The sequence below is a fragment of the Heptranchias perlo genome, chromosome 32 (assembly GCF_035084215.1).
Source record: "Heptranchias perlo isolate sHepPer1 chromosome 32, sHepPer1.hap1, whole genome shotgun sequence".
In the NCBI taxonomy this organism is placed as follows: Eukaryota; Metazoa; Chordata; class Chondrichthyes; order Hexanchiformes; family Hexanchidae; genus Heptranchias; species Heptranchias perlo.
The window spans coordinates 13970484-13992222 of NC_090356.1; the positions used below are offsets into that span (position 1 = coordinate 13970484).

Sequence of the window (21739 nt, forward strand, 5' to 3'; positions counted from 1 at the left end):
CCTCAAAACCACTATTTTAAATATCTTTCTACAATGCTATCTATTGGTTATTACTTGATAATGTATTAGAATAGCTCAGCAATCAATTGCAAATGATTTCTCTTTAATAAACTAGATGTAATATTGTCACAACTGTTGATCGTTCAATGTGAATGCCATCACACATCAATAGCATGGAGAAGAGTAATATTAATTTTCACATGGGTATTTGCTGTTGGCACAGAAACTAACCTCTATACTGAAATTACAAGTATAGTATTGTTCACTTAAAAATAGACACTGTGGAATGATTTCAAAGATGTCCTTTCATCTTAAGGTTTGTGTGATAGTCATGATGCCATCAAAACCCTTCAATCAAGGTACCACCATGTTATCACTCCCAGCTATCCATTACCTTTATATTTTGTCGAAAATCAAGATGATAGAAGACGTACCCACATGTTTGAAGACAAAAGAATACAGTTGAGTGCTGAAGGGGTTAAGCCAAGACCTGGTTTATTGAAAGGGCAATCGTATCAATGTTATTTTACCTGTAAGGGAGGTAACCTGCCTCTTTATGGTCTGTTGTTTCGCCATGCGCAACAAAACAGGGAATGACAAAACTATAGAACTGTTCCTTGAAATTGCTCAGCAATGAAGATAGAGCTGCATTGTAGTCATCAGAACTGCAATTATAGAACAGAGTAATTTGAAAAGAACGACTGTCTTCTGAATCTTGGGGCATAAATTAGCTGCTGTCAAAAGGCTACAGGTTTTATAAGTGCACATCTGGATGACCACATAATGTGCAAGGCATTACATTTTTGATTATACACTTCAAGTTGGAAACATTTCTAGAAAATATATAATAGCAAAGAAAAAACTTGTACAAGTCAGCTGAAATCATGATTACAAAATACTAAATATCTTTACTACCTTATTAAAGTTTTATTAATAAATGTCAAACATGGGAGTACTGGTTCATTTTTTATTTTAAATGAATAGTACATTTATTTTGGAAATTGCTTATAAAAATTGTCATAAATTGAAGATATAAAAACAAGTTTGGTATGAGCAATACCGTTTTGAACAGAATAGAAACGTATTTATCCAGAATACAATATAAAATAATAGATGTTGGATAGTGTCCTCAAATACTTTATGCCCCTTACTCCTCCCCTCTCTTGCCCAGACGCAGGAGAGGAGCAACACATCTGAAGCAGGCTACATCTGCCGAAGCTGCCATGTGCTTAATTTTAGTGGGCCAGGACATTAGCGTGGCTCAGTCGCAACCCTGGCGCAGGCCCGGCCCTTGGCAGCTGCTTGCACTGGGAATTGGGCTGAATCAGAGAATGGAGCTGCTAGCCTGGTTGTGGGCCCTTCTGGCTGCACAACCAAGGGGGTGCAGAAGGTGTACTACTTGTATCTGCAACTAACCCTGATGAAGCTGCACTAGTGCTTTTCCTTTTCAGGGTCCATGGCTTCGGCTATTTATGAAGTCTCGGAATCCCTCCTTCATGGTTGCCTTGTACCATTCTTCAAGTTGAAGCTGGTCGTGATTGCCACTTGATGAATCAACCCAAGAGCCTGTATAGCAGAATCTCCTGGAAGTATCCCACCCTGTCTATGGCCTATGCACCTGACTCTTTTACTACAGCTGAAAGTTATAAGTTATGAAGAAAAATAGATATTGCACTTTTTTTTTCCAAACAGAAATCTATTGGGATAATTTCACAACTTCACATTCTCGGTACAGAGCTTCTCTAGTCGTCAGTGCACATCGGACATTCAGGCACGAGCTCCCCAGACATTTCTGTCCATGTAATGAATGAACAGAATATCATACGGGGTGCACGTCTGCATTCCCGATCTGTGCTCTCGCTGGCCAAAGCTCTGCCATGATTGCAAAATTTATAAAATTACCCCACATTGCACAAAGTGACAAAGACTGATTGGTAAACGCTGTTTTACTTACTCAAGAGGAATGTCTTCTGGGTTGGGAGGCTGAAATAGGTTGCTGATACTTTTAGTGATCTCTTTAGCTGGTTTAGGGGGACTTGCGCTACCTTCGTTTACATCTTTTTGTTTTGGCTGTGTTTTTTTTTTGTTCTGCAGAACAAACCAAAGAATATCAAGAATACAGCAAATGGAACCATGTAAGTAACTTTCTCCTGACTCATTCATCTTTCATTGAGTCCAGTGATTGCTTTTCAAACTGATGAGCATAATAGAAACCATACAACTTTTGTACAAAGAATTAAATAATTTAAAATGTAAACTTTTTTTCTCTTTCTATTCTTTTTCTGCCTCCTCTCCCAAAAGCATTAAATCCTTGCTGGTGCTTCACTCATATCAGATGTGTTCTAGTACTTCACCCATGCCTTTTTTTTATAGGTGAAATCAGACAATGAATGTCAACAGGCTGTTCAATTGCAATGGGCTTCACATATAAACATAATTTCCCCCCTTCATTGAGGCACTCCACTCCCTCTACCCACCTTCCCCCAATTTACAGTGGCACTTTCTCTCTCTCTAACCCCCTCACTGACACTTTAGTCCCCGGCTTCTACCAATTCCTGATCTTGCAGATCAATTGCTACAATTCCTGCCCCATCAGTGTTTCATTCTTGGAGCAGCAGCAAGTAGGAAAGGGAAGTGGAACTGAGTGACGAAGTGAGGAGCAGCACTGAGGGGTGGAGCAGGGAGCGACAATAAGGGGTGGAGCGGGGCATGTCCCTGTAATATTCCATTAGTCTACAATCCAAAACTGAATTTTTGTTCGCATATTTCACTTCTGGCTTATACTTAATCACAATGCAACAACGTATTACTTTCTTCTCATCCACAATATTGCACATATGACACAAATAATAGAGATTGCTGCTTCTCCACCACGAGGGTTATCAAGTCACTGCGGTTTTGGCCCCTAGAACACTCCAGCTCTTCTCAGCCTCAATGCTATATTTAGTTTTACAATTGCGAGTCTTTCAATATCAAATATCATCAAGTTGTGGCAGCAACAAGTTTATTATCAAGTCACCTTCATTGATGAGTGCATCCACTCACATATTGATAAATGAAAAAGACAAGAGGCCAGATTTTTATCTGTAGGGAGAATTGCACGTCAGTAAAAGAACCTGCCTGATTTTCTTTCTATTTAAATTAAGATCAGGCAGGCTCGAGCATTCCTCCCCACCCGATTTTCCTCTCTGCGTTCAGCTAGGAAATACTTTACAACTAGGTGGTGTGGATAAAAATCTACTCCAAAACCTATGCACTGTAAAGAATAACAAATAGACGGCAATCAGTCTGAGGCGTGATAATAAACCAGTCAAGTTTTGTTCTCATGACTTACCATGCCATCAGCACCACTCAACTGAATTACTGCTTTGCAACCTAATGTTGAGTTTGATCACCACCTGTTCTAACGTGTAAATGAATGACTGCGGGGAGAGACTGTGTTCAAAGCTGACATCTCCTTTCAGAGCTGTAAATATTCACATACATTACTGGCATTATGATGTGCCCTCAGAATGAATGCCAGATGGCACATCATATTCAGCAGATTTTCAATTTCTGTCTTTTCTGCTATGCTTTTTAGTCACTTGTGGTCCTATTTCCTTGTTCTGTATGACTCTTTTGCTTTCCAAAATGTCAATTGTGAACTCAGGTGAACCACCTATCTCAGCATGCTATGCAGTCAATGTAATTACTCAATTGGTTAACTAATAGACACTTTTGAATACAATCCTCAATGGGATGCAAGTAAACATTGTCATTAAAACATTATAATTACAAACACTGAGATAAGACTTATAAGGTTTGATCTGCAGGTCCAGGCACACCCAATTGGAAAAGACCATGAGAACTTTTTTTATAAGCTGTGTGTTAGCTGAGCCAGCTGCAGAGCTATGACATCTGCTGCCATAACACCTGCAGCTACATGTAGCATAGGGCTGTCACAGCCGTTGACAGAAACTGTCAGCTGTGACCTCAAGCCTAACATCACCTTAATCCAGGCACGCCGCAATGCTGCCTGATGGGGATGGTGACCTAGAATGGTAAATACGACTACCCTCCTTGCAATTACCCCCTGCAGCAACATTTCCACTTCACCAGCTATCAAAGTGGCTGGCTGGATGCTGGGCTGCTCTGTCACTTGCCTACAGACTCATGTCTGACCATCAGATTTCCTTTCACTTCATTTTTGCCTGTCACTTCTTAGCCTGTTCATCTTCAGCTTTGGCAAAGGCTGACAATGGGTTGAAATGCCTTTTGAACCTTTCCAAAGGCAGCAAGAATTTTTGTCCATCTATTCTGCCAAATAACTTTAATTGTCTGCATCCCTTCAAATTTCACTTACACTGCAACTTTCCAGTTGCATCATGAGGTTACCTCCTGATCCAAATTTGCACCTGGAGCTGTGAATAATTATGATAATGAACTGACCACAGAAAATTGCATGCACTCATCTACTTTCTAACCATTCAGGAGTAAACTGCATCGTAGTGAAAAATCTATTGTTGTCTCTTGTACCTGTCAATCACTTCCTTTGCTAAAAAAACTGTCCAGCTTCCTCTTTAATTTGTTGACACAAGGAACATATGAACAGGAATAGACTCACTTAGCCCATCACACCTGCTCACCACTTTTGTTAGCCATGGCACTTCCATCTTTTAACCCCAATTCCTATCCTCTCCTCCATTCGGTAAATTCTGTGCTCCCATGGTCCCAGTGGGGAACTGTGGTTTCAGAGAACATTGAAGTAGCCCTATCTCCCACCCATCCTCCCTTCGAACAAAGCTTCCCCGCTATGAGTGTGCGATTGTGGTATTAAGCCTCATATCTTTTAATACCATTACTAACTACACTATCCACTACCTAGGTGGACCTCTGGACAATAGGTTCCACATATTCAGCACCCTCTGTGTGAAGTGGTTAAATCTGAACTGTCTGTTCACCTTCTCTCTTCTGAGCTTGAGTTTACGCTTACTGGTTATTTATGATCCACTCCAGAAGATGCCCCTCTATTCCGTGCCTACCTTGTGATGCACCTCCTGTAAACATGTTAAAATCTAAATATATAACGTCAGTGGAGTTCCCTTGTCCACTAGGTCTGTTGATTCCTCAAAGAAGTCCAATAGATTCATCAGACATGACCTTCCTCTCATAAGGCTATGCTGACTCCCTTATTCCATATATTTCTACCTAATTAATGATTCCCTCCTTCAAAATGCACTCTAATAGTTTACATATTACATCCCTAACAAAAGCCTGAGAGGTTCTGGTCACAGGTTACATTCCCACCAATATTTGTTACATTATAATTGGATTAAATATTATTAATTTTATTTAACCAGTGTTTTTTGTGTTTGGGCTATTTTGTGCATTCCATAATTTGTGCCCTGTTGTACACATGCTTCACACACTGAAGACTGTTCCCTGCTGATGTCAATTAGCAGGCAGCGGTCAAAATTATCTTCACATGCAATGTTCCTGCAGTCACTTACATTTAACTTTTCCATTTAAGATTAAAACACTAAGGATTAAATATACAGAGCAGTTTTGTAATCTTCTGAGGTGATCAGCAGCAGCTGCCACAGCTAAAAGTCAACACTTTACTTAGTGTTCATGCTAGAAAAGGATAATAAGTAAAATATAATTATAAAAACAGGATATCTAAATATTCTTACTGATAAATCCAGCCCTGATTTTGAGGTGCTCTCAATTTCCTGTTTATCCCAAATCTTCTCTGTTTCTGCAGCCAGGCACAACATTTGGACAGCTTCCTCTTGGACCAGCCAGTCTGCTAGTGTCGGCTTAAACATCAACTGCACCTTACACTTCTATGTAGACAGAAAGTATAACATTTTAAGGTAGCAAACAAAAACTTGCATGATAAATAAAACATGAAATTTATTGATATGGAAAAACAGTCCAATGATTGGCCAGCATTTCTTTCAAACTTGAAATGCTCCTCATAATATTTAAACTTTTGAAGGCAAGCTGGAGACAAGGAAATTGAAAAATAGGGCAAAAATTCATCATTTAAAGAAAAAAGGATAGAATACCTTTTTCTCTCCACGATTAACAACATGTTAACAGAATCACATTCTCAGAATTTTTATGTTTAAAGTTGATATTTATGTAATTTGTTTAGCAGAGGTTAGATATGCAGGAAAACAGATACTACCTTACCTGAAGCAGTAATCACTAATTATTAATCACCAGTAAAATATCTCACTTAGTGATACAGTTACAACTGGTGATTTAAAAAAAAGTATATATATATATATAGGTGATTTTTTTGAGCTTTATAATGTAAGGGATGACAGATGGGAATGTGCTCCCCTTTGGTCAATCAGTGCCTGCACTGAACACTCCAAAGTCAAGTGTAGCCCAGCTAGATGCATAGTAATATTCTTTTCACTCTGCTCCAACATGACTTAACCCAACTCCAACTCCAGAAAAATTCCCTTTTTGTGTATCAGTGTGAACTTTTCCACTTCCTAGACCAGCTATCCTTATTTGCACCCTGAGTAAGATTGCAAATTTAGATAAATTTGTGAATTGTGAGTCACATCATTCTGGATTGGATTGAAATCCAAGTCCCAGAGGTGAAAAGTCAGCATTTAAAACAACTGCCCCACTTAGTGCATCAGAAATGTGCTGAATTTTCATCACCAGTGATGATTGTGCTCAAATGTCAATTTCTACAGATCTATTAACATAGGACCACAATAACAGCAACATGCAGTTAAATAGCACCTTTAGTATAGAAAATATCCCAAAATAGTTCTTTGAGGTGTAAAAAAACACACACTGAGCCAAAGTAGGAAAGATTAGGAGCGGTGGCCAAAAGCATAGTCAAAGTGACGGGTTTTGAAGAGAGTCTTAAAGGAGGAGAGGAAGATGGAGAGGTGTAGGAAGTTCCAGATGTGGTGCCTAGACGACTGAAGGCAAGGCAGCTAATGGTGGAGTGAAGAGAGGGAAGAATGTAGAGGAGGCTAGAGTCAGAGGAACAGAGGATTTTGAGGGTTGTAGGGCTGGAAAAAATTACAGAGATAGGGAGGGGCAAGGCCAAGAAGGGATTTAAACACAAAGGTAAGAATTTCAAATTTGAAGCTTTGGGGGATTACGAGCCAATATAGGTCAGAGGGCGCAGGGGTGATGGGTGAGTGGGAGTTAGTGTGGTATAGGATACGGGCAGCAGAGTTTTGGATCAGCTGAAGTATTTGGATGGTACAGAATGGGAGGTTGGCTGGGAGGTCATTGGAATAGTCGAGCCTGGAGGTGACAAAGGCATGGATGAGGGTTCCAGTAGTAGATGGGCTGAGGCAGGGCGGTGGAGAAGTCATGGGATCAGAAGCTCAAAGCAGGATTGAATAGGACGCCGAGATTGCAAACAGTTTGGTTCAGCCTGAGGCAATGGCTGGGATGGGGATGGAATCTGTGGTGAGAGAGATAAGGGTTCAGAGCTAGGGTAGGAAAAGGACAGGCTTGGTGGGGAACCTGAAGATACAGGAAAAACAGAGGCAGCTGAACGATAGTCTCTCTATATTGGTGACGATGAAATCGACAAACTCCTTGCATTTGCTGTTAGAGGTGAGGGGATTAAGGAGATGATTGGTAGTGCAGGAAAGGATTTGGAAGTTATCTTTACCCTCCAAATGATCCTGGTTTATAGGGAAAGTAAGTTACAAACTTCCCATCACAGCACTATTTCTATTTATTTTTGTTTTAGCACATGATTTTAGCCTTTCAGTTACGTGAAAACACTGTGGACAAACTCTGACCTTTCCTGGCATTACAGTTCCAACAGCAGGCACAATAGTTATATAAGAATTCTCTGGAATGACAAATTCAAATGATGTTGGTCCCACAGGAGCTATTTCTCCTTTTCCTATCCTTGGTACAGGATGAGTAAATTCATTTTGGCTGGTGTGCGAATTCACCACATACAGAGTCGCTGTAGATGTATCATTTAAAGCTGTAGCGGCAAAGTGAATCACTGAATGGGATAACTCCAGTGGAGGGAAGACACCAATAGCTTTACAGGAAATCTTGAAGTCCCTAAATAATAAAACAAAATGTGTTTATTACTATTTTGTAATTGAACCAAGATATCAATTATTTCTGAAACAGTGAGTATATTGATAGTTATTTCCATGGTGGCACCTATTGCCTTTGATTAGCAGTGCTGAAAGTCTAATATATTCAGATTTTTCACATTTGTTTCACATTTGTAAAAGCACCAGAACAGCCAATGGCACTGCTTGATTTTCTGTATGTAATGAAGATATTTTGAGTTTGATTATATAACACTAATATAGTAAAGAGAATCTTTCAGCACTATCACGATAGTTCTAATTCCCTCTATTACATATAATATTGTAAACGTGTTACATGATAAAGGCCTGTGTGAAAGGCTAATTTTCAGCAATATGAGCGAGATCAGAAAGAACCAATTAGGTCATAAATCAGATCACAAGCCAATGTAAGGCAATTTAATCCATGCAGTTTCTGAGACAGTACTAATAGCATTGGTTCAAATAGCATCTCAGCCTTGGAAAAACATTCTGCTATGCCAATATTCATTTTTATTCCTGATTCTTAAACCCTGTGGATTTTTTCAGCTCAACTTGCTGAATAAGAGGCATCTTCGTTTCACAAGGCCAAGGGAAGTTACAAGTCACTTCACCTTGTTTACTTTAATAACTATTGGAGAAATCTACTCCTGAGCTGAATTTTAATGAGTCTCCAAAGGCAAAGGTGGTTCCTGACACTACTTCAGATTGAAAACTATGTCATATCTATGGTCAGACAGTTAAGCAACATGATTAGGATAGCTTGACAAAGTTTAGCAGAATTTTCAAACAGAAAAGTAAACTCACTGGCACAACTTTAAATCAGTTGCTCCACTTAACATTCACTCACACCATTTACCTCAGCTGAGATAGTTTCTGGTCTGCATTGTATAGTGTTCCCCAAATAACAGTCACAGTGGTTAACAAATATATAAACAGTAGATACAATTGCACAGCATAAAACGAAACAAATTATACTTTACGTTCACATCACAAAAAGTGAGACATGGAAAATAACAATAGCTCAACAAGTTGTTAAACAATCAATCCTATCATCTGCTGCCACAGAAACACAATCAAAATCTTCTCTTTCAAGAACCTTAAGAAAGAATCTATTAGGCACTACAAGACCTTTACTCTCCAGATGGCAATAACACATTAAACAGACTTCTGCCTAATTGCATTCCATGATGATGCAGCTTGTAATCCACCTAAGGGGAAAAATCCACCCATTGTATGCAAATAGGCATCCATTTAAAATGTAATATATTAAAACAATTTTTTACACAATGTAAAAAACATTGGAATTCATTAAAACACATGGAATATTGCACATTTCTGCGATGGGATTTGGAAAATATTTAATCAATTATAACCTATAAAGGTTCTCACTCCTGAATTATTCTCTATGCATCACTCAGAAACATGGGCAACATCTATATGTCTTTACAGTGAGACAAAAATAAGGGCACAATGTGTACTCACATAGTTTCACTACAGGCCTATGTTTTCTGTAACAAAAACATTGGGGGTGAAATTGATGAAGAAAATTGGGTGGGGCGTAAAATGGCCCATTTTGCAATATCACTGAAGACCAATTTCACCCCTATTAATTTTAAAAGTGTCAAAGCATAGCTTTAACAAAAATCTAAAATACCCTAATATGAAAAGAAAATCTAATTCTGTATAGTTACAGATTTATATTGATATTAGAGATTTAAAAAACATGAAATCTGGAAATTTGAGATAAATTCGGATGCTTGACCTCTCCAAAATGCTAACCAATCTTGCTCTTTCAGATGCTGACTGTCTTGCTGTGTTTTTCCAGTATTTTCTGTTTTTCTTTGATTCTTCAAGTAATATTGGGCTCCGCGGAATTAGCTGAAAAAATAACAGCATGTGAGCGACGCACGCCATTATTAATGTGAAATCGGCCAGCAACTTGTGGCAAGGAAGAGATACCCCATGAATTGCGAATCACCAAAAGTTGCTGAACAATTTGCACCGCTCCGTCATTAGATTCCTGGGATGTGATGGTTGTCCTGTGAGGAGAGATTGAGTAGAATGGGCCTATGCTCTCTGGAGTTTAGAAGAATGAGAGGTGATCTCATTGAAACGTAAAAAATTCTTAGAGGGCTTGACCGGGTAGATGCGGAGAGGCTGTTTCCCCTGAAACAGAGTCTAGAACTAGGGGGGCGTAGTCTCAGGATAAGGGGTGGGCAATTTAGGACTGAGATGAGGAGGAATTTTTTCACTCAGAGGGTGGTGAATCTTTGGAATTCTCTACCCCAGAGAGCTGTGGATTGCTGCTCAGTAATTTAGTGTATTCAAGACTGAGATCGATGAATCTTTGGACTTTAAGGGAACCAAGGGAAAAGGGGATTGGGCGGGAAAGTGGAGTTGAGGTCGAAGATCAGCCATGATCTTATTGAATGGCGGAGTAGGCTCGAGTGGCCATATGGCCTTCGCCTGCTCCTGTTTTGTATGTTTGTATGAAAACGGCATCTCGCCCTTAACCTCCCAATGAGTCTCATGAAGTTGCTGCATTTGCACATTAATTGCCCATTAAAATCGCCACAGAAAGTTAAGTCTAGTAATTAATAGCGTGAGTACACTTTTAACAACGTGATAATTGTTAATGACTGCCAATCAACCTCTCTGGCCCAGAAAACGAACAATTAAAAGTGTGGAGTCTCATTTCTTCAGGTAGTGAATTGTTGTTGGAGATTTTAATATGCCAAAATTTAAAATTTTAAAACTTTTTTTCTTACTTTTCCTTTCTATCTTTTTCTTTCTCTCTCAATCCAATCTTTCTTTCCCTCTCTTTATTTATTTTTCCATGCCTGATTTGACAATGAATTCACCCACTCTAATTCACCCTCCTTCTCAGTCCTTCCTTTGTTTATTTCACAATCTTTAAATCTCATTGGTTAAGGAGATATACTGTTGGTCCCATCATTCACCAAGGTCCCAGATATCCTGTTGCCCTCGCTGTGCTGTTATCAGCTCACAATTGCAGCAACTTATAAGGCAAAACATTTTTGAGCTGAAGGGTGCAGGAAAAAGTCTAACTAACTGGGCCTTGATCCAGCAAATTCGGGCCCAATGTTCGTTGTAAAGAATTTGTTGTTCCTTTAAATAAGTTAGTCGGCCATATTGATGTAATCAGGATCATGTGCTACTGTCAGACTGGTGGACCTAGATACAATAACATGATTGACTGATAAGTATAACAACATGCGGATACAGTAGAATAAGATTCAATCTATTGTGGACAATGCTTCAGAATAAAAAAATTGTGCTGCATTATTATTTCTAGCGAATTTGGGCACCTATCAAGGTAAGGATGTCAGTGTTGGGGAAAAGTACCTCTTCCATTTTTTAGCATTGAGCATCAACAATGAGTACTAGGGTGGGGGGGGTGGAGGAGAGCTCGGACGGTGGGGGGGGGAAAGAGAAATCGCCCGCGCGCGGGGGGTGGAGGAGAGCTCGGACGGTGGGGGGGGGAAAGAGAAATCGGCCGCGCGCGGGGGGTGGTGGAAAGGGAGATCTTGCGCGCGCGGGGAGGGTAGAAAGAGAGATCGCGGGGTGGGGTGGAGAGGAGAGAAGAGAGAGATCGCGCAGGTAGGGGGGAAGATCGCGGGGGGTCGGCCGATTGCGGGTGTGGATAGATCATGGCAGAAGATGTGCTTGGAGGGGCCTGGGTGAAGAATTCCTGCTCTTCCAATCCCACAATCATTGCTGGAGAAGCACTTGCCTGCTAGAGCTGGCAGCTCCCTCCTCCCTTCAGCTGCCGGACTTCCCAAGCTCTGGGACACACAGCCTGCTGCCTTTAAATTTAAATGGCTGCTAAAACCTGAGGAATGCAGCCTCATTTAAATATTAAAATCACTAACCCGTCCCTCCAGAGCAGGTTACTTGGCCACCCCACAACCCGCCGCGGTAAAACTGGAAGTAGGCGTTTTTGTGGCAGGTTAGGGTCAGGTTTCACATTTTTAACAATTTAACGGCCCGCCTGACCCTCTCCCGCCCATCATGGGGTGCGGTTAATATTCCCCCCAGTGTGTTGAATTGTGAACAGTTTTAAGCTGTGGACTTCTGCCCACAAGATTGAGACTGTGTCAACTCATTACATTTCGGATCTTTTCATTCAGTGTCAGTGTGCACTGGATTTGAATTGTGTCTTTTAGGAACATAGGAACAGGAGTAGGCCATTCGGCCCCTCGAGCCTGTTCCGCCATTCCATGAGATCATGGCTGATCTGTATCCTAATTCCATCCACTCGCCTTGGCTCCTATATCCCTGAATAACCTTGGCCAGCAAAAATCTACCTATCTCAAATTTTCAAATTTAAAATTATTAGTTGAGCTGACATCTACTGCTTTTTGTGGGAGAGAGATCCACACTTCTACCACCCTTTGTGTGAAGAAGCGTTTCCTAACCTCTCCTGAATGGCCTGGCTCTGATTTTAAGGTTATGTCCCTTTAACCTAGACTCCCCCACCAGCGGAAAAAGTTTCTCTCTATCTACGCTCCACTGTTCCTAGCTTTTCACCATTTAAAAAATACTCAGATCTATCCTTTTTTGGTTCAAAATGGATGACCTCACACTTACCTACATTGAAATCCATCTGCCACAGTTTTGCCCACTCACTTAATCTATCAATGTCTCTTTGTGATTTTATGCTCCTGTCTACACTACTTACTATGCCACCAATTTTTGTGTCATCGGCATTGTTAGACATATGGCTCTCTGTTATGTTATCTAAGTCATTAATAAATATAGTGAATAGTTGAGACCCCAGCACAGATTCTTGTGGGACATCACTAGTCACTTCTTTCCAATTCGAGTACATACCCATTATCCCTACTCTCTGTCTTCTACTGCCTAACTAATCTCCTAACCAGGTCGATAATTTGCCTTCAAGTCCATGAGCTTTAATTTTAGCTAAAAGAATTGACGTCTTTTGCTATTCATCAGTTACAAAGCAGCTTTAAAAATATTTTTGCACAGAAACCAGGGGGTTCGGCCTGTTGATGTAATAACAGGTTGTGCCACATAGTGTTATAATGTGGATCCTCCTCCACAGGTCCCCACACTGAGTATCCAATCTTCTGGACGGCCCCATTGTCACACTGGAGCAAGTCTCCAGCAGAAGGGAAAAATCACAGAAGGGGTACCCACACTGCTCGTTCATACCCGTGGCCAGTCACCACAGGGTTAGCGGAGAGTTGGGAAAACATTGCCTACACTCTCTTCTTAGTCATCAAATGAAGACCTGAAAAGAAGAAAATAACTTACAAAATGGAGATGGAACACGATAAAAAAAAGTACAATTCTTTAGTTCTGAAAAGAAAGTAACATGTTAGGCATAAGCCCAAATCCATGCGATTTTGGAAAATGTCAAATCTCTTGAGTTTTATGAGAATCCCAAACTGATAAAAAAAAAGTTGCAAGTGAGCCACGGTTTCATGTGCACTGTTGCTGCTGACAGCAATTTTAATGATTTGGATTTTGCACTGGCTTTGAAGAGTTGGGGCCAGTTTGGGTCAAGCCAGTCTTGTTTAATCATTACTGCATCATCTGGCCCTTCATATGACCTAGTTCTTACATTTTATCTTTGAAATAATAGTCTTGTTATTTTAAACCAGTCGGAATATATATAGAGTTCTATCAGTATTTAAAAATATACTGCTTCTGTGAAAGTAATTCAATTTACTGTTTTTAAAATAATTGGCTTATTCCAAAATGCCAACATTTCAACAGGCACAAAAAGGTAAAGAACAAAAAGAAGAAAAGTGAATAACTATGAAACCGATTTGACATACTGGGTGAAAAATGCAAGAGTTTGATAGACCCATTCTTTTTCCTACTGGACTCCTGCTGTTGTTGATTACTTGAAGCATCTTCACTGATCTATTTTGTTTTGTTTTTAATAAGATTCAGCAACTAAATCACATCTGAAAAGCATAAAATACTTCTACTATCAATGCTGAACAATCCACAAATTGAGGCACAGTTTGCAGCCATACCATTATGCTCGATTGTTAGTAGAAATAAAAATTATTCCTGCTGTGTGAAATTATATTTATTCTTCAAATTCTGTTACTTAATATGCTTAGCATTAAAATAAGTAGTTATTCTACAGGTCTGATAAGCAATTTTCCTGCTCAAAAGATTGATATTTAACATGTGTGAAACTCAAAAGTGATAATTTGCATGTGTGAATTACAGTTAATGATTGTCACCAGCCTCTGGAAACATGTACATATCGGATAAACATAATTCCTCACCAGTGATGGCTACTTCCAGGTGTTGTTTCACTCATGCGAAAGACCATTATAACTCATTCACGCCTATGGTTCTCATGAATTATGGGCTTTTCATACTTGTGAAAGATCTAGCATAACTCACTGTCAGAGGTGAGATATTCTCTATTTATGAAGGCTACAGTATTTGATGGAGAAAGGGGTGTGCCACAGTTGAATTTTTTTTAACCCTTTGAGGAATACAGCAACAACTTGGCACCAAATCAAAGATAACAGGATTAAATTTAATTTAGCTTTGTTCCCACTACACTCGCACCTGCTTTTTTAATAAATTAAACTGGAGGTTTATTTGCTCAACCATATTCAACACTTTTACACAAGCTGCTGTCACGTCTGCAGTACATACGCACGCAAACAATGCCCAAAGCTCGAAACATGCAGCATGCTATGAAGTGATTTCAAAAGTACAATAATTTGTGCACCCCAGGAAACAAAGAGTAGGTGATTCCTCATCACTATCTGCTTGGAATATTGATACTTAAAGAAGACATTCTTAGCTGTTCCAATGGCTCAGTAGTAAAGTCTGTCTCAAAGCCATATATAGACTAATATGGCCCTAGGTTTGATCCCTGGTCTCTGTCAAATTAGTGGATTTCACCGATTGCTGCAGTATAGTGCTACAATTGGCCACAGTGCACCTTGCTTAGGGAGGGGAAAATTGGTCTGGGTTCCTGTCCTGATCACTATACAATGACCCTTACTGCGAATGTACATATGTGGACATGAGGTGAGGACAGATGAGACTCAGGTTTGAGGTCCTTTACAGTCAGATAGCCTGTTGGCACATACTGTCAAGACTGACACATGATTATTGCCAATTGGAGCAAGACAAATTTTACCTGTGGAACTATACTCTAGTGAGGAAGATAATGCCTTCAGGAGATTAAAGGGATAAAATCTAAGAGAAAAAGAGATGGAATTCCACCATGACTATTTGTTTTCATTATTGTTTTTCTCCTATATTTTGCATCCAGTTTTCTCTCCTTGTCCGACCTAAAGAGCACTGAATCCTGCTGGAATACAGTTCTATCAAAATCATTGGCCCGCTAATACCTTGCCTAATTGGCCATTCTTGAAGTGTGAATTTGGACAGTAGTGAGATCAGGAAGTAATTCAACCCTTGGGAGGCATCACAGCTGAGCTCAGTATCTGCAGGGACATATTAGCAACAGGGGTCACTTGATAGTGAAAAGAAGTCAGATCCCTGACCAATGTTTTTCCCTCTTTTGTTCATGAACGCTGAGGCTAATTGTAGTACTCCCAACTGAGATTGGCTAGGTCAGCACAGACCAGGCATCAAACCTGAGACCAAACTGGTCTGTCTGGCCCAGTACCACATATAGTGCATTAACGCAGTCAGCCGTTTGGAGCAGTGGGTGGGAGTTCATCATTACTTGTTTTAAAAATAAAATTACTTGCATAAATGTTCAAGTTTTTCTTTGTTCATTTGCAAGAACAGGTTAACTCATTCTCTCAGTAGTGTACCACTTGTTTTATGAGTGGCATTAGTTTGCTTAACTATTAATGTAATTTGGATTGATTAATGAAAGACAGTTCAAATGAGCTAAATGTTACGCATTTAATAATTCCTAGACATGAACAGTAAATCTCCACACAGCTCTTTGATGGGGAGTTAAAGTGAAGGAAGTTAAAAATTCGTCTGGTGCCTTTTTAAGTAATGTACCTTGTAAAGTTTAAGAATTTACTGACCACAGTGTGCTTACACACCCGTGTACTAGTACGCACTTAAATTTATCAATGAGGTTGTACACATTATGGAACCAACATGCGCCATGAAGTAGTAGGGCTAAAACTTGGTGAATTTTGGGACTTGTGCACAGATCCAGTTATTTCATTCTCCATTAATGAGGAGGGAAAAAATTGGCAGGCATGTCATCTAAGATCACTCTCACACCTATCCAAGTGGCCAGCCCAAGAACGCTATTGGCAGAAGCAAGGGAATAGATTGGCTGCCCATTCACTCAGCCAAGGAGCAGTGAATGATGCAGGCGAACCAAAAAGTGGAAGGTAAAAATAGATAAGCAAGAAATGTTGAACTGTTAAACACACTGCTGGAATGAGTAAGTTCTAGCCACCGATACATCCCGATACAAAAATGTAAAGGCAATATGTTACTTACTGAAAGTCATCAATTTAGAGGTATTTTAAGGACAAAAGTCACATCTTTCAGATTGATTTATCTTGCAGTGATATTACATTGTGGAGGAGCTCACTGATTATCCTCCTTTAATACGCTCCTTAAAACTCGTTGACTGCCATAAGGAGGGATGATATATTAGCAGGTTCCTCTAATGAGGCCATATGGGTGGAGCTTAAAAACAAAAAGGGGGCAAGCACTTTGATGGGAGTGTACTATAGGCCCCCAAACAGTCAGGGGGAGATAGAGGAACAGATATGTAGGCAAATCTCAGAAAATTGTGCAAATAATAGGGTAATAATAGTGGGGGATTTCAACTTCCCCAATATTAACTGGGATAATTGTAAACAATTTTACAACACCAAGTTATAGTCCAGCAATTTTATTTTAAATTCACAAGCTTTCGGAGATTTTCTCCTTCCTCAGGCAAATGTTTGAGGAAACATTTGCCTGAGGAAGGAGAAAATCTCCGAAAGCTTGTGAATTTAAAATAAAATTGCTGGACTATAACTTGGTGTTGTAAAATTGTTTACAATTGTCAACCCCAGTCCATCACCGGCATCTCCACATCTTAACTGGGATACTCAGAGTGTAAAAGGCTTAGAGGGTACAAAATTCTTAACGTGCATCCAGGAGAGCTTTTTGAGCCAGCATGTAGAAAGTCCTACAAGAGAGGGGGCGGTACTGGACCTAATTCTAGGGAATGTGGCCGGCCAAGTGGAAGAAGTGCTAGTAGGTGAGCACTTTGGTGACAGTGACCATAATTCGGTGAGATTTAAGGTGGTCATGGAAAAGGATAGGGAGGGGCCGGAAATAAAGGTTCTAAATTGGGGGAAGGCCGATTTTAATAGGATAAGGCAGGATCTGGCCAAAATGGACTGGGATCAGCTGCTTGTAGGAAAATCCGCATCGGAGCAATGGGAGTCTTTCAGAAGGGAGATTGAGACCATACAATGGCAACATGTTCCCGTAAAGGTCAAGGGTGGTTCCAAGAACTCCAGGGAACCTTGGATGTCAGGGGATATACGAGAATGGATTAGGAAAAAAAGGAGGGCTTTTGGCAGATACAAAAGGCTAAAGACGGAGGAAGCCCTAGAGGAGTACAAAAAGTGCAGGGGGATACTTAAAAAAGAAATTAGGAGATCAAGGAGGGGCCATGAAATAACACTGGCGAGCAAAATAAAGGAAAATCCTAAGATGTTTTATAAGTATATTAAGGGTAAGAGGATGACTAGGGAAAAAATAGGGCCCATTAGGGACAAAAATGGCAATCTGTGTGTGGAGCCGGCAGATGTAGGAGGGGTTCTAAATGAATTTTTTGCATCTGTTTTCACTATGGAGAAGGACGATGTAGACATAGAAATACGGCAGGGGGACTGTGATATACTCGAACATATTAACATCGAGCGGGAGGAGGTATTGGCGGTTTTAGCAGGCCTAAAAATGGATAAATCCCCAGGCCCGGACGAAATGTATCCCAGGCTACTGTGTGAGGCAAAGGAGGAGATTGCGGGGGCTCTGACACATATATTCAGAACCTCTCTGGCCACAGGGGATGTGCCAGAGGACTGGAGAACCGCTAATGTAGTACCATTATTTAAGAAGGGGAGTAGGGAAAAACCGGGGAACTACAGGCCAGTGAGCCTAACATCAGTGGTAGGAAAATTATTGGAAAAAATTCTGAAGGACAAAATTAGTCTCCACTTGGAGAAGCAAGGATTAATCAGGGATAGTCAACATGGCTTTGTCAAGGGAAGATCATGTCTGACTAATTTGATTGAATTTTTTGAGGGGGTGACTAGGCGTGTGGATGAGGGTAACGCAGTGGATGTGGTATACATGGATTTCAGTAAGGCCTTCGATAAAGTCCCCCACAGGAGACTGGTCAAGAAGGTACGAGCCCATGGAATCCAGGGTGCCTTGGCACTTTGGATACAAAACTGGCTTAGTGGCAGAAGGCAGAGGGTGATGGTCGAAGGTTGTTTTTGTGACTGGAAGCCTGTGGCCAGTGGGGTACCACAGGGATCGGTGCTGGGTCCCTTGCTGTTTGTGGTCTACATTAATGACTTGGATATGAATGTAAAAGGTATGATCAGTAAGTTCGCTGATGATACAAAAATTGGTAGGGTGGTAAATAGCGAGGAGGATAGCCTCAGTCTGCAGGACGATATAGATGGGTTGGTCAGATGGGCGGAACAGTGGCAAATGGAATTTAACCCGGAAAAGTGCGAGGTGATGCACTTTGGAGGGACTAACAAGGCAAGGGAATACACAATGAATGGGAGGACCCTAGGCAAGACAGAGGGTCAGAGGGATCTTGGTGTGCAAGTTCACAGATCCCTGAAGGCGGCGGAACAGGTAGATAAGGTGGTAAAGAAGGCATATGGGATACTTGCCTTTATTAGCCGAGGCATAGAATATAAGAGCAAGGAGGTTATGATGGAGCTGTATAAAACACTGGTTAGGCCACAGCTGGAGTACTGTGTGCAGTTCTGGTCGCCACACTACAGGAAGGATGTGATCGCTTTGGAGAGGGTGCAGAGGAGATTCACCAGGATGTTACCAGGGCTGGAGCGCTTCAGCTATGAAGAGAGACTGGGAAGATTGGGTTTGTTTTCCTTGGAGCAGAGGAGGCTGAGGGGGGACATGATTGAGGTGTACAAAATTATGAGGGGCACAGATAGGATGGATACAAAGGAGCTTTTTCCCTTCGTTGAGGGTTCTATAACAAGGGGACATAGATTCAAGGTAAAAGGCGGGAGGTTTAGAGGGGATTTGAGAAAGAACTTTTTCACCCAGAGGGTGGTTGGAGTCTGGAACTCACTGCCTGAAAGGGTTGTGGAGGCAGGAACCCTCACAACATTCAAGAAGCATTTGGATGAGCACTTGAAATGCCATAGCATACAAGGCTACGGACCAAATGCTGGAATATGGGATTAGAGTAGACAGGGCTTGATGGCCGGCGCGGACACGATGGGCCGAAGGGCCTCTATCCGTGCCGTATAACTCTATGACTCTATGACCGAGCTTTTGGTCACCTGTCCTAATGTCTCCTTAGGTGGCTCGGTGTCAAATTTTGTTTGATAATCACTCCTCTGAAGCGCCTTGGAACATTTTACTACGTTAAAGGCGCTATATAAATGCAAGTTGTTGTTGTCACCAACAGGCGTGTCACCAAAGTATTAAATCTCTGCTTCAATTAGAGAATTGGAAAGGTATCTCTTCTATTGTCCAGACAGGTTCATTTTAATTACTTGCCCAAATCTAGGATGTTTACATTGTTGAAGCATTTCGATAATTTTATCACATGCAAATCTGGTGTAAAGAAGATACATGGACAGTTCATTGGGAGGGGGACACGTGTTTATCACAGATGGATAATTAAGGGAACACTTATTTTTTTTTAAAAGAGTCCTAAACAAAAACAATCTTTTCTATTTTAGATGCTGACAGACCTGCTTTACATTTCCAGCAATTTCTGCTTTTATCTCAAATTTCCAGCATTTAAAAAAAAGATTTTATCTGATGCTGGCAAAGCCACACTAATTATCCAGCCCTAGCAGCCCTGAGAAGGTGGTTTGTGGGGCTTCTCCTTGAATCACTGCAGTGATGGTTCTTCCACAATAGTACAAGGTAGGGAATTTTAGCTTTTTCATTTTAACACTGGTTTATTAGAGTGTTGCACTATACCTGTGTGAAAGAAAGCAGGCATTAGCCATATCAGAAAGATTTGTGAAACCATCAAGAGTCCACTGAGAATTTGTATGTTGTCAGCCGCTGTTCTCATTGGCAAGAACTACTGATGACAAAAATTAAGTATTTTGTTCATTGTCTCTTGTTCTGTTTTTTCCTTATGGTATTTTGGGATTAAAATTGGTTCTTTTAAAAAAAAAAGGCAATTTAAGAACTATGTATTCACTAAGCTAGTGTAGTGGTCTTAAGCACATATGAGACATAATATGCTAATATTATTTAAATGTAAAGTCATTAGCATTGATGCTTCACCACAAGCACTTCCTAATAACTATCTGCACAGTTATCAGTCTATTAAATCTGCCAGGTAAATTAGGTTGTCATCTTCTCTGGCTAGAGACAGGCTCTGGGGAGACCAGCCTCATGTCTTTGACTTTACCAAGAGTGACAACTGTATTTATTAGTATGAAATACTTTTTGATTTCCTTTTTCTTAGTCCAATCTTCAAAGTAAAAAGAGGGTGTAGGACTTATGAAAGGTTTCTGAGGGAAGAAGAAATAGTATCTTAAGTCTGCCAGGTAAATTAGGTTGTCATCTTCTTTGGCTAGAGACAGGCTCTGGGGAGACCAGCCTCATGGCTTTGACTTTACCAAGAGTGACAACTGTATTTATTAGTATGAAATACTTTTTGATTTCCTTTTTCTTAGTCCAATCTTCAAAGTAAAAGGAGGGTGTAGGACTTATGAAAGGTTTTTGAGGGAAGAAGAAATAGTATCTTTGAAATCCACTTTGACGAACTGCACATTAGACAGGATCTGCGTATTCTGAGTATAAACGTGACAGCCTTCTCCCACTTCATTAGTTCTTCATCTTCCATTGTACTGTAGTCTTCTTAGAGGTATACATGCGGACACGATGGGAATAAACTAAACCTCATGTATAGGTTTTGTTATGAATGCAACTCCAGGTTTGGCATTATTAGGAGAGTTAGTGAAGTGTCATGTCTTTTATTATTTATGCATCCAAGGAAATGTAAGTTAAAGTTGTCCAATCAAGGGAAATCTGCTGTATTGATCTTCTGCTTAGTTTAATTTTTACTTTCAATAAACCTGATTTGTGGTTGATATATCAAATTGCGCAGTCTGACAGAGTATTATAACTTCTGCTATCTAAAGACTAGGAGCACATCAGAGGGGCTGTGTCAATTCCAGTCGACATATTACAGTAACAAGGGTGTTCTGTTTGACCCCTGGGAAATGCTATGCTACCAGATATTCGGCATGTAAGGTCACACTTCAGTTCTTAGGGATTGGGGGTTTGCTTATAGGAGTTGTCCTTGATGCTAAACAGGACAGAAATATCCGGTGAAACCCTGGAATCAAAACAGTTACTGTGTTCTCAAATTTGTGAAGGGGGGGTAAAGATTCCAGCATTGTATTGTACAAAATCGCAATGCAATGGAATTGTCCTATCATTTCTTACCAATGAGGGTA

The 21739-nt window shown here is 40.4% G+C and overlaps 1 protein-coding gene across 1 annotated transcript in view; it reads right to left on the reverse strand.

Moving 5' to 3' along the window:
* The window catches only part of cfap74 (cilia and flagella associated protein 74), a 154597-nt gene that overhangs the window by 23439 nt on the left and 109419 nt on the right, over nucleotides 1-21739 (reverse strand). Inside the window, exons 26-29 of the mRNA XM_067970088.1 lie at nucleotides 7776-8052; nucleotides 5673-5825; nucleotides 1955-2088; nucleotides 531-665 (exon numbers count right to left, since the gene is read on the reverse strand). Of these exons, the coding sequence (XP_067826189.1) occupies nucleotides 531-665; nucleotides 1955-2088; nucleotides 5673-5825; nucleotides 7776-8052 (699 nt within the window). The remainder of the gene's footprint in view (nucleotides 1-530; nucleotides 666-1954; nucleotides 2089-5672; nucleotides 5826-7775; nucleotides 8053-21739) is intronic.